Consider the following 13,888-nt stretch of genomic DNA (forward strand, 5'->3'; position numbering starts at 1 on the left):
GGGAATGGAGCTGGAAAGAGAGCAAGGCCAGGTCAGACCCTGAAAGCCAAGGTAAGGGTGTGGCTCTGACTCTGAGGGAGGTGGAGAGACATGAGACAGTTTTGAGCAGGGGAGTGACATTATCTGAATCTCATTTTTAAAGGATCATCAATTCAGTTCACTTCAGTTCAATTGCTCAGTCATGTCCAACTCTTGTGACCCCATGGACTGCAGCACACTAGGCTTCCCTGTCCATCACCAATTCCCGAACCTTATTCAAACTTATGTCCATTGAGTCGGTGATATCATCCAACCATCTCATCCTCTGTCGTCCCCTTCTCCTTCTGCCTTCAATCTTTCCCAGCATCAGGGTCTTTTCCAATGAGTCAGTTCTTTGCATTAGGTGGCCAAAGTATTGGTGTTTCAGCTTCAGCATCAGTCCTTCTGATGAACATTCAGGATTGATTTCCTTTAGGATGGACTGGTTTGATCTCCTTGCTGTCCAAGGGACTCTCAAAAGTCTTCTCCAACACCCAGTTCAAAAACATCAATTCTTTGGCACTCAGCTTTCTTTATGGTCCAACTCTCACATCCATACACGACTACTGGAAAAACCATAGCTTTGACTAGATGGACCTTTGTTGGCAAAGTAATGTCTCTGCTTTTTAATATGCTAAGTTGGTCATAACTTTTCTTCCAAGGAGCAAGCGTCTTTAAATTTCATGGCTGCAGTCACCATCTTCAGTGATTTTGGAGCCCCCCAAAATAAAGTCTGTCACTGTTTTCATTGTTTCCCCATCTATTTGCCATGAAATAATGGGACTGGATGCCATGATCTTAGTTTTCTGGGATATTTTATACTCAGTCATAAAAAGGAACAAAATTGTGACATTTACAGAAACCAAGAGGCTGTCATACAGAGTGAAGTGAGTCAGAAAAACAAATATCACATATAAACATATATATATATATGAAAATGGTATAAAATGGTTTAGATGATCTTATTTGCAACTAAGAAATAAAGACACAGATGTATAGGAAAAAACATATGGACACCAAGATGGGAAAGGGAAGATGGGATGAATTGGGAGATTGGGATTTACATATATGCACCATTGATACTATGTATAAAATAGATAACTATAGCTACTGTATAGCTCAGGAAACTCTACTCAATGCTCTGTGGTGAACTAAACGGGAAGGAAAGCCAAAAGAGAGGGGCCAGAAATAAACATATAGCTCATTCACTTTGCTGTACAACAGAAACTAACACAATATTGTAAAGCAGCTGGACTCCAACAAAAATTAATAAATAAATAAAGGATCATAGAACATTTTAAAGTTAATACTAGCAGCTGACATGTATTGAGCACTTACTCTATTCCAGGTCTTATTCTTGGTGTTTTTTCACCCCGACTCCCACCCAATAGCTATGGGACATAGGTGCCTCCTGTCTGGTTCTGATGCTGCTCCTGTAAGACACACACACTATATCCTCATCTGGGTGTTGCAGGGAAGACACTGAGGAAGGATATGGATGGGTGACGGGTGCACAGCCCATGCTCAACAAGTGTCACAGCCATTATTCATGCCCAAAGCATCAAGGGCTGTGTGTTCTCAGGATCTGGTGAAGTGTATCAGGCAGATCCACCGTGGAAAGAGAAGCCACCCATCCTGCCTCCATGATGGAGCTGCAGCAAACCAGGCTGCAAGCGAGGTGACAGAGGCCCACAGATGTAGTAAGGTACTGTGTGGGACTAAGCAAGGTACAGAGACAGCCTTGTCCTCTCCCAAGATCGTCCACCTCCTCTGCCACCAAGAAGGATGCACGAGAGAGAAGCTCCCTGTCCTTATAAGGGACAACTGGCGACTGCCAAGAGGCCTCCCCTTAGGTCAGAACCACGATGCTACACAAATCCCGACATTCGGCCAAGAGAGAGCTGGGCCATTAAGCTGAGCAGTCATTTTTTACTGGTCCAGTTCCCCTGGCTCCATAAACAGTAAAACTATTTCCTTTCTTTAACTTACCTTCTGGGGCTTCCCTGGAGCTCCAGTGGTTAGGAATCCAGCTGTCAGTACAGGGGACACAGGTTCGATCCCTGGTCTGGGAGGATCTCGCATGCTGCTGGACAACCAACTAGAGCTGGAAGTCGAGAGCCTGCAAGCTGCAACTACTGGAGCCCATGAGCCTAGAGCCTGTGCTCTGTAACAAGAGTAGCCCCCCAGTGAGGACCACAGCTCGAGTGCAGCCCCCACTCACGGCAACTAGAGAAAGCCCACACCCAGCAATGAAGACCCAGCATGGCCAAACAATAAATAAATCAATGACTTACTTTCTGACCCTCTTCAAGGCACAAACATCCATTTCTACACGTTTATGTGAGCACATAGATCCTCTTCTGGAATTTGCTTTTATCTAACGCTATTCCAAACAGGAAGGAAGGGACTTCGGAAATTATCTGACCCCCTTTATGAAGAGCACTGTGACCTGATGGTTAGAATGTGGGGTTTGGAGGTAGGCAGACAAAGATTCAGATCCCAGGCAGGCAAGCTGTGTAATCATAGATAAACCACTTGACTTCTCCACGCCTCAGTTTCCTCACCTGTGGGACAGAGATAAGAGTGTTCCTCTTGGGACTTCCCTGACAGTCTAGTGGCTAAGGCTCCATGCTTCTAATGCTGGGGGTGCAGGTTCAATCCCTGGTCAGGGAACTAAGATTCCACACGTCCCATGGCACTGTCAAAAAATAAAAAATCAATATTTAAAAAAAAGACCTGTCTCAATAAAATTAAATAGAGTGCTCCTCTCACCTGGCTAGAAGAGGATAAAAGGGGATAGGCAGCGTAGGGAACATTCCAGCCAAGTCCTATTTCCAGGCAATTGCTCAATTTCTGTCATTTTGTTCCTTTTGATTGAGATATGTAGTAGGCTCAGAAAGTTTCCCTGTTTGGGATGATATTTGTATGAGCTTTTTATTGCTATACACCAAGCTGCCCTAAAATTTCGTGGTTCATGTAAACATACATTAATTACCTCACAGTTTCTGTGGGTCAGGAGTCTAAGCACAGCTTCCCTGGGTCTTCTGCCTTGGAGTCTCTCCAAGGCTGAGTCAGGGAGTGAGCCAGGGCTGAGGTCTCATCTGAATGTTCTGCTGAGGAAGGATTCACTCTGGAGCTCAGCGACTTGTTGGCAGGACCGATGCCTCATGGGCTGCAGGACTGATGGCCCCAGTGCTTGCTGGGTGTTGGCTGGAGGTTTCCCTTCATTCCTTGCATGTAGCCTCTTCAACTGTGCAGCTTGCTTCACCAAAGCATGCAAGCCAAGAAGACAACAGAGTTGGCTAATAAGATAAAAGACCCAATCTTCTGGGACTGAATCACAGAGGTGACATATTATCACTTTGCCCGCATTCTACAGTCAGAAGTCAGTCTCTGGGCCAGTCCACACTCACTTGGAGCATGTGACGACCAGGAGGCAGTCTTTAGCTCAGACAGACTGTAAAATGGTTTAGTTCAACTAGAATTTTCTGGTGACTTTTCTGTGCCAGGTACTGTCCTTGAGCTGGGAATAAAAAAGTAGATGAGCTGGGGTTTCTGTCTCCCAGGAATCTTTCTCTTCGAGGTATTTTCTGCTTTGAGTTCTTACCCATTTTTCCCTGCTGTGAAGACTTTTGGACCTAGGTAAGATCTCTGTTGAGGGAAGGAAGGAAATTACAAGCTCCCTAATGAAGATGAGGTAACCAGACCTATTTCCTCCATCAAAGGGTGCTCAGAGGGAAGACACATGAAGCAAGGGTGAGCTGGTTCTGAGGGGCATTTGCAGAGTAGTGGTCACTGTGTCGGGTTCTGTGGACAAAGGTGCTGTGCTCCCCTGGGCCAAACCCTGCCTAGTGGAGCACACTGGGTGATGGGGAGAAGGCAGGTAAGCTCACAGGTTCAGCCTGGAGGGAGCCCAGATCCACTCCACAGTGAAGGCCAGATCCATAGGTGGAGTTGGCATAGCAGTCCTCCTTAAAACAAAAAGAGTTACAGCTTTGAAAAGGTTGAAAGCTGCATCAAAGCTTTGCATCCAGTCCCATCACTTCATGGCAAATAAATGGGGAAACAGTGGAAACAGTGACAGACTTTATATTCTTGGGCTCCAAAATCACTGCCAGTGGTGACTGCGGTCATGAAATTAAAGATGCTTGCTCCTTGGAAGAAAAGCTATAACAAATCTAGACAACATATTAGAAAGCAGAGACATTACTTTGCCGACAAAGGTCTGTCGAGTCAAAGCTACGGTTTTTCCAGTAGTTGTGTATGGATGTGATCATAAGAATTGATGCTTTTGAACTATGGTGCTGGAGAAGACTCTTGAGAGTCCCTTGGACTGCAAGGAGATCAAATCAGGCAATCCTAAAGGAAATCAGTCTGGAATATTCATTGGAAGGACTGATGCCAAAGCTGAAGCTCCAATACTTTGGCCACCTGATGCAAAGAACTGACTCATTTGAAAAGACCCTGATGCTGGGAAAGATTGAGGGCAGGAAGAGATGGGGACAACAGAGAATGAGATGGTTGGATGGCATCACCAACTCAATAGACATGAGTTCAAGCGGGCTCCAGGGATTGGTGATGGTCAGGGAAGCGTGCTGCAGTCCATAGGGTTGCAAAGAGTCGAATATGACTGAGTGACTGAGCTGAACTGAACTGAAGCTTTACTCTACACCAGGGGGCATTGGTGGCTTGATTTCAGAGCAGCAGAGGTTCCTTTCTTCAACACAACCCCTTTCCTCCACTCTGAACTCTGCCTCAGAGATGCCAGAGTGGATTGTTACAAGGAGGTAAAAGATACAAACCTTTATCCTTTGTAAAAAATCAGTTCCCCTCCTCTAAAGCAACTTCAGCTTCCCTGGCTAACCACTGGACTCTGTTGGGGACAGCCAGTCACAGACTCTAACTCCTCTTGGCCATAGGGATGCACTTGGCATCCAAGCTGGATCCATCTCCCAATCCTTTGCCTATAAAACATGTGAACCAAGCCAAGCCAATCAGAGACCTTCTCTGGAATTTTTTCCTGGATGATGCTGACAGGGAAGAGACCTTTTTCCCAATCGGTCAGGATACAGCTGCTGGAAACTATGTTTTCAGTCATGTAAGAAAAGAAAATGGAGCCCAACACAGAAGGATGAGACAAAGAAAGAGAGTATCAAATCCCTGGCTCCTGTCTTTCTTCGGGGAAGCTTTACTCCTCCCTTCCTGGACATGTGACCCACTAATCTTTTTATTCACCTGAAAAAATTCAAACTGGGTTTCTATCATTCTCTGACCACAGGACCCTAAATTACAAGTCTACCACTTAACCGTTGCAGTTCAAGTAAAAGCTACACATCTTCCTGGGAGAAGTGATCCAGAGGTCCAAACTCTTAAGTATAAATGACTGATGTCAGTTCCTTTCTTGTGAGTATAGGTTTATCTGGAGACACACAGTGCACTGTAAGCCTAAACGTAGAGACAGTCAAGACCACTTTCATCATATTCACGAGTAAAAAGAGCTTATGATTCAGATTCAGAAAACCTGGATTTGAAGCCTGGCCCTACCAGTAAGTGGCAACTTACTTCATTTCTCTGGGCATCCATTTCCTCATCTATAAAATGGGAATATATTTCTCCCTTTCTACCTTACAAGGTTATCATGTCAAAAAATATCAACATTATTTTGTCTCTCTTCAGCCATCATCCCTGGGTGTGGTCTCTTAAACACATCTTAACATTCAGGTAAGTGCTAATGAGCAAAACTGTGAATAACTCCTCACCAGTAGGGTTCAGCATCTAAGGATAAAGTCAAGGAGAAGCAGGGCTTAAAGGAGGAAAGAGGAGTGGACCTCCATTAACAGAGCAGTAGTGTTAGTCTGGACCTCTGCTTCGTGGGGATCCAGATTATTTTCATCATTTTTTCAATCTGATTTCTAAATTTTATTTCTTTTCATTTCAAAAAATAATAAATATACAAGTGAGAAATTTTTCAAAAAAATAGAGAAGCATAAAACTAAACCAATCAACTCCACTCTCAGTCCTAGTCTCCTGAGATAACCACTGTTAACAGTTCTTGTGTATCTGTCACAGCCTTTTTATCCAGATCAGATCAGATCAGTCGCTTAGTCGTGTCCGACTCTTTGCGACCCCATGAATCACAGCACGCCAGGCCTCCCTGTCTATCACCAACTCCCGGAGTTCACTCAGACTCACGTCCATCGAGTCAGTGATGCCATCCAGCCATCTCATCCTCTGTTGTCCGCTTCTCCTCTTGCCCCCAATCCCTCCCAGTATCAGAGTCTTTTCCAATGAGTCAACTCTTTGCATGAGGTGGCCAAAGTACTGGAGTTTCAGCTTTAGCATCATTCCTTCCAAAGAAATCCCAGGGCTGATTTCCTTCAGAATGGACTGCTTGGATTTCCTTGCAGTCCATGGGACTCTCAAGAGTCTTCTCCAACACCACAGTTCAAAGGCATCAATTCTTCGGCGCTCAGCTTTCTTCACAGTCCAACTCTCACATCCATACATGACCACAGGAAAAACCATAGCCTTGACTAGACGGATCTTTGTTGGCAAAGTAATGTCTCTGCTTTTGAATATGCTATCTAGGTTGGTCATAACTTTCCTTCCAAGGAGTAAGCATCTTTTAATTTCATGGCTGCAGTCACCATCTACAGTGATTTTGGAGCCCAGAAAAATAAAGTCTAACACTGTTTCCACTGTTTCCCCATCTATTTCCCATGAAGTGATGGGACCGGATGCCATGATCTTTGTTTTCTGAATGTTGAGCTTTAAGCCAACTTTTTCACTCTCCACTTTCACTTTCATCAAGAGGCTTTTGAGTTCCTCTTCACTTTCTGCCATAAGGGTGGTGTCATCTGCATATCTGAGGTTATTGATATTTCTCCCGGCAATCTTGATTCCAGCTTGTGTTTCTTCCAATCCAGCGTTTCTCATGATGTACTCTGCATAAAAGTTAAATAAGCAGGGTGACAATATACAGCCTTGACAGACTCCTTTTCCTATTTGGAACCAGTCTGTTGTTCCATGTCCAGTTCTAACTGTTGCTTCCTGACCTGCATACAGATTTCTCAAGAGGCAGATCAGGTGGTCTGGTATTCCCGTCTCCTTCAGAATTTTCCACAGTTTATTGTGATCCACACAGTCAAAGGCTCTGGCATAGTCAATAAAGCAGAAATAGATGCTTTTCTGGAATTCTCTTGCTTTTTCCATGATCCAGCGGATGTTGGCAATTTGATCTCTGGTTCTTCTGCCTTTTCTAAAACCAGCTTGAATATCAGGAAGGGAGGCAGACAGAAAAACGGAAATCTCAGAATGTGGACCCCGCCCTTGCCCCACCCACGAGCCGGACTCCGCCCCCCGAGACTCCGCCCCCCAGGCCTCAGGCTGCAGTGCCACCTCCAGCCGCGAGGGGCCGCCACTCCCAGCCGACCACTCTCTGCGCGCGCGGCAGGCCCTCTCTCCCGCTTCCGCGCCGGCCGCTCGCCAACCTGCCGCCGCTCTCCGGCTCCGGCTGGGTCTCGCGCGCTCGGGCGCGGCTGGGTGTATTCGTAAGGGGCCTCGCGCCGCTGGGCGCACGCCGTCCCCCTGCCTCGCGGCGCGGGGTCTCGCGGGCCCCGCTCCCGCCCTCCGCTCGCCTGGCCCGGACCGGAAGCGGCGCCGCACGGCCTGGGCCTGGCGCGGGGGGCGGGCACCGGGGCCCGATCGGACATGGGCAAGAAGCACAAGAAGCACAAGTCGGACAAACACCTCTACGAGGGTGAGGAGTGGGCCACGGTGGGGGGCGGCGAGCCCACGGGCGCTCGGTGGAGTTTTCGTGCCTTCGAGACTACTCTCAAGCTTCCGAGGCGGGCCGGGGGTCGCACCTCCCGCGGGCAGGCCTGGACCCGCGAAGGGGGCGCGGCCCGCCTGAGCCGCGCCAGATCACCCAGGCGGCGGCGGCGTTCGAACTCGGGACCTCCGGCCGGGGCGGGTCTCCGGTTGGGAGGTGTGAGGCGGGCCCGAGAGGCCCGGGAGCGTTCGGGGCGTCCACTTGGCGAGTGTCCGTCATTCAACAGGTGCGCCGAGGGGCGCCCACTGCGTGCCATTGGCCACCTCTGCCTGTGCGCCTCAGACTGACTCTCCCTACCCAGTTTTACTCTGCGTTTTGGATACTACCCGGCGAGGCTCTCCTTTAATCGAGACTCTTTCTTTCGTTTAAGAGTATGTAGAGAAGCCCCTGAAGCTGGTCCTCAAAGTGGGAGGGAACGAAGTTACCGAGCTCTCCACGGGCAGCTCTGGGCACGACTCCAGCCTCTTTGAAGACAAAAACGATCATGACAAACACAAAGAGAGAAAGCGGAAAAAGAGAAAGAAAGGAGAGAAGCAGATTCCAGGGGAAGAAAAGGGGAGAAAACGGAGACGTGTAAAGGTAAAAGGTCGTTGCGTTGCTTCAGCTTTTAAGATGGTACCACTTTTCTGAGCGTTGCCGCCTCCCCCTGCCAACCTCACTTTGTTTTTTCTTTGTATCAAATGAGACGCTGAAATGCCCATAAAATCGGGCTGACTTTGAGGAAGAGCAGGGCAGCATAGAAACATGAGTCATCTATGAGTTTCAACAACTCTTTAATTATGCTCTTAGTTGTACTCACACATCAGGTGAGTGAACAGCTAAGTCCTCATTTTCAGGAGCTGCTTCAAAGAGTCGTTTTTCCATCTAGGAAAGGTGAAAGTCGTGCTCTAGCAAAGCTCAGTGTTCGAGGTTTTGGGAAAACAGTCATTTCAAAAGTAAATGTGTTGTCACAGAGCACCAGATTTGAGCCCCCTGCGTCATACAGCAAATTCCCACTGGCTGTCCAGTTTTACATGTGATGTAAATGTTTCAGTGCTGCTGTCTTAATTCACCCCACCCTCTCCTTCCCCCTATGGGAGCTGGGAGGGAGGTTCAAGAGGGAAGGGATGTATGTATACCTGTGGCTGATTGGTGTTGATAAGGGGCAGAAACCAACAGAATATTGTAAAGCAATTAACCTCCAATTAAAAATAATTTTTTTAAAAAAAGTAAATGGGTCTATTGGGATTCAGATTTTGTTCTGAAATACTGTAATGCCAAATACATAATGAACGACTCTCATCTTTTAAGACAAAATCTGAGTCTTGAAGAGATAATTTGATCAGAAACCTTCAAGGGATATGACAGCAGTAACAAAAATAAGCATTTTCTTAACCATCTGCAGTTCCTAGAAAGGAAAAAAGAAAGCGGCTGCCATCTCTGTTTGTCATCTGGGTAAAATAGTAATAATAAACTTTCCTTCCAAGGATGATCACATATGTACCTGGAATTGTCCTAGACTACCTCTGCACTTCCCAGATTTAAACCTGTCACCAAGTGACTTATTGAATCATTTACTGGAACTTGAAGCTAAATTTCCATAGGCTCATTTTTATAATTTTTTTATATTTATATATACAACAGAAATGTTCTAGACCATGTGATTAAACACATTGGTAAGTCCCTAAATCTTAGTCTCTTTTTGGAGTTTCCTATATGTCTTTCTGCCCCAGTGTTTACTGCCTTTGTCTAGACTGACACTTGGAGAAGGCAATGGCACCCCACTCCAGTACTCTTGCCTGGAAAATCCCATGGATAGAGAAGCCTGGTGGGCTTCCGTCTGTGGGGTCACACAGAGTCGGACACGACTGAAGTGACTTAGCAGCAGCAACAGACTATGACAATACATAGAACTGTCAAATGTTTTTTCCCTAAATTGTAAAAGCCACATACGCATATGATTTTTTTTAATTCAAATAATATAGAAGTGAACAAGAAGGATGAGAGAAAAAGTTTTCCTCACTCAGGTATCTCATTTAGTCTTTCTCTCCAGAAATAACCAGTTTTGTTGTGGGGGGATTGTTTTTTAATTATTTATTATTACAGGATAAAGTAATTTATGAGCATAGTTTTAAAAAGTCAAGAGTACTATTAATACATTTAAACATAAAAGCAGACTCCTGTTCCATCCTTCCCAAACTTTTTAGTTTTTCTTTGGATATTTATCTCCATTTCTAAATGTTGGTTTATTTTGCTGTTTACTGATTTCATTTGTACATCTTTTATTGACATCATGTTACAGAAGATGAGAATTTAAATTCATGTCCTTATGTAGCTCCATGCCCCCACTTTCCCTTCCTGCATTCTCCCACTGTAGATACATCTCAGTTCTTAGTAAATTCAGTGTTCAGTGTTCATTTCTAATTATTGTTTATTGGAGACAAGTGTAATATACAAATACAGGTCTGCTATTGACCAGTTGGCTAATTGCTTTCATTTGGTTGTTATGTACTAATTCTTCAAACTCTTAACAGATTTGTAAAAGCCACCTAGCTTCTGTTTTTCATGTGGGCAAACACGTCCCCCCCCCCTTTTTTTTTTTGAAACATCCGTCTTGGCATCCATCCATCTCTGTCACTACCTGCTCTAATCTGGATTAGTTGATTAGACCTCCTGGGACTCCTTTGCCTGCTTTTGAATCCCATATCTTTCTCTTGATTTACGCCTTCGTTGTGGTGGACTCTTAACTCTACACACCCCCTAAGAAAGCATTCATAGGAGGTAGATTTTTGTTAAGTTCTTACATGTTTGAAAAATCTTATTGTACTCTCATATACTCTCCTCATAGAGATTAATGGTTTGACTCAGCATGGAACTCCAAATTGGAAGTTATTTTCTGCCAGAATTTTGAAAGCATTGCTTGTTGTTTTCTTGCTTCCAGATTTGCTGCTGAGAAGTCTGTTTCCTTCTGATTCTTAGTCCTTTAAACATGGCTAGTATGTGCTCTCTGGAAACGTTTAGAATCTTTCCATTGTCTTCAGTGCTCTGTTACTTTCAGTTCCGAGATGTTTGCTTGAAGTGTTTCTATGATAATTTCCTTTCCTCCATTCTCTCTTTGCTCTTTCCAGAGCCCCTGCTATTAGATGTTGGACCCTCAACTGGTTCTCTAATTTTCTTGTGTTGTTTTTTTTTTTTTTCTCCTCTGCTTTTTCGTGTTCTTCTTTCAAAGAAAGTTCCTGAACTTTGTCCTCTGGCTCTGGTCTTGGATTTTATTTCAGATCTCGTATTTTGAGTTTCCGAGAACTTTTTCATATTCTGTAACCATCCTTGTTTTAATAGCATCCTGTTCTTTTTACATGTAGTATCTTTTTTTCTCTGAGATATAAATTGATGGGGTTTTTTTTAAAAATATTTTTCTTTTAAGTTTTCTTTTTCTCCTTGCATTGTCTCTATTTTCCCCTCAAGTTTCTTCAGTTTATTTATTCCATCTTTTCTTTTAGCGTCAGAAGCATCATTTAATTATCTGTTAGGCCTTTGTAATAGATTTTTTATTTAAATATGAAGCACAGAAAGGCGGATTATATGCTTTGTGCCTAGACAAAGTTTGTCAGCTGAGAGACTTCACTGTGGGCATGACTAACGGACCTGATCACTTCCATCAGGAACCACCCAACTTTTACCCTTTCCCAGGTTTCTGGGGTTAGAACTTTTCTCACAGGTGTCTCCTTCCTTGCAGGCAGGAGGTATCTTGTTTTCTCTGCTCTGGAGACTCCTCCACTTGCCTTTCATTTCCCAAATGTGTTGACATCTTTTATCCTCTGTGGTCTTCTCTGCTCTTTCTTCCCACCATCATCTCATTTAACTGGAAGTTGAGGTAACTCCTTTTAACCACTCCTGGTTTTAGTTCTGGCAGTTACTACTGTTACGCCAGCTACTATACTTTTCATTTCTTGTTTTATCAACTATCTCATCTTTGTATTAAATACACTGAATTTGATTATATTGCTGTACCATATTTTATTTTATATAACTTTTAAATGTTACAGGTAATGCTGCAGTGAATCTCACCGTTCACATCTCTTTATATCCTTTTATAAGGATATCTTCAAGATAGGTTCCTGCAAGTCTCTCCCTCTGCCCTTTCTTGACTGTGGCTTTGAGTGTCATCAGCCACCTATGTATTTTTATTTCATTGCAAACTAAGATGCTTTTGCTTCCACCATTCATTTGGACATAATACCCTGCAGAGTAGGGCAGTAGGTTAATGATTTCCACTGTGAACTTGAAAGTCTCTCAGTCCTGTCCGACTCTTTGCAACCCCGTGGACTATACAGTCCGTGGATTCTCCAGGCCAGAATACTGGAGTGGGCAGCTTTTCCCTTCTCCAGGGGATCTTTCCAACCCAAGGATTGAACCCAGGTCTCCCGCACTGCAGGCGGATTCTTTACCAGCTGAGCCACAAGGGAAGCCCAAGAATATTGGAGTGGTAGCCTATCCCTTCTCCAGGGGATCTTCCTGACCCAGGAATGGAACCAGGGTCTCTTGCACTGCAGGCGGATGCTTTACCAACTGAGCTGTGAGGGAAGCACTGTGTAAAAGGTAAAGTGAAAACTCAAAGAAGTGAAGTGAATTTGCCCAGGTCCTGCTTTCCCAGGACTCAGGGAGAACCAGGAGACATTTCTGGGGTGTCACTGATTCTGTAGAGGCTTTTTGGGTTATCCCTTTTTTTCAAACTGGACTGGGGAAGGGGACGGGACACTTCAGAAGAACACCTCTCTCCAAGCTGTGCTCTGGATCTCCAGGGAGTTTTAGTAACAACAGCTACCCCTGGTCTTTTCTTGGGGAAGGTCAGCTTTGTGACCCCTGTGGGTCTGAAAGGGGCTAGAGTATATGTGGTTCTGAGGAACTGGTGGCTCTTCTGTCAGTTCCAGTAGCAGGAAGGAGGAAGGGCACAAGAAAAGAATAAAACATGCCCTTTTCTTTTCTTTTCTTTTTGAGGATAATTGTTTTATAATACTGTGTTCGTTTCTGCCATACATCAACAAGAATCAGCCACCTAGGTGCATGTGTGCTCAGTCGTTTCTGACTCTTTGTGAGCCCATGGACTGTAGCCTGCCAGACTCTTCTGTCCATGGGATTTCCCAGGCATGGATACTGGAGTGGGTTGCCATTTCCTTCTCCAGGGGATCTTCCCAACGCAGGGATCAAACCCACAGGTATACATACGTGCCCTCTCTTCTGAACCCCCTTCCATCTCCCTCGCCATTCCACCCCTCTAGGTTGTCACAGAGCACTGAATTGAGCTTCCTGTGTCACACAGCAAATTTCTACTTGCTCTCTGTTTTACCTGTGGTAATGTAGATGTTTCCTTACTATTCTCCAGTTCGCCCCACCCTCTCCTTCCCTCACTGTCCTCGAGTCTGCTCCGTATGTCTGCCTCTCCATTGCTGTCCTGCAGGTGGGTTCATCAGTGCCATCTTTCTAGATTGCATTTGCGTTCATTAATATATGAAATTTGTCTTTTTCTGACTTCCTTCACTCTGTATAATAGTCTCTAGGCTCATCCACCTCATTAGGACTGACTCAGATCCTTTTTTTTAATGGTTGAGTGATATTTCATTGTGTATATATATACACCACAATTTCTGTATTCATTCATCTGTTGATGGACATCTAAGCTGCTTCTATATCCTCGCTTTTGTAAAAAGTGCTGCAGTGAACATTGGGATACATGGGTCTCTTAATTATGATTTTCTCAGGGTGTATGCCCAGTAGTGGGATTGCTGAGTCACATGGTAGTTCCGTTCCTGGTTTTCTAAGGGAGTTTCCACACTGTTCTCCATAGTGGCTGTATCGATTTACATTCTCACCGACAGTGCAAGAAAGTTCCCTTTTCTCCATATCTTCTCTAGAATTTCTTGTTTGTAGATTTTTTAATGATGGCCAGTCTGACCAGTTCGTGGTGATACCTCACTGTAGTTTTTATTTGCATTTCTCTAAATATGCAAATGAGCGATGTTGAGCATCTTTTCATCTGTTCGTTGGCCATTTGTATGTCTT

The 13,888-nt window shown here is 44.8% G+C and overlaps 1 protein-coding gene across 2 annotated transcripts in view; it reads left to right on the forward strand.

Moving 5' to 3' along the window:
* Positions 1-7,510: 7,510 nt before the first annotated feature.
* Positions 7,511-13,888, forward strand: part of BRD7 (bromodomain containing 7) — a 45,106-nt gene continuing 38,728 nt past the window's right edge. For both annotated transcript variants that reach the window (XM_027513625.1, XM_027513626.1), the window contains exons 1-2: positions 7,511-7,777; positions 8,220-8,428. In XM_027513625.1, the coding sequence (XP_027369426.1) occupies positions 7,729-7,777; positions 8,220-8,428 (258 nt within the window). In that variant the 5' untranslated portion in view covers positions 7,511-7,728. The remainder of the gene's footprint in view (positions 7,778-8,219; positions 8,429-13,888) is intronic.

The sequence above is a fragment of the Bos indicus x Bos taurus genome, chromosome 18, assembly GCF_003369695.1.
Source record: "Bos indicus x Bos taurus breed Angus x Brahman F1 hybrid chromosome 18, Bos_hybrid_MaternalHap_v2.0, whole genome shotgun sequence".
NCBI classification, from domain to species: domain Eukaryota; kingdom Metazoa; phylum Chordata; class Mammalia; order Artiodactyla; family Bovidae; genus Bos; species Bos indicus x Bos taurus.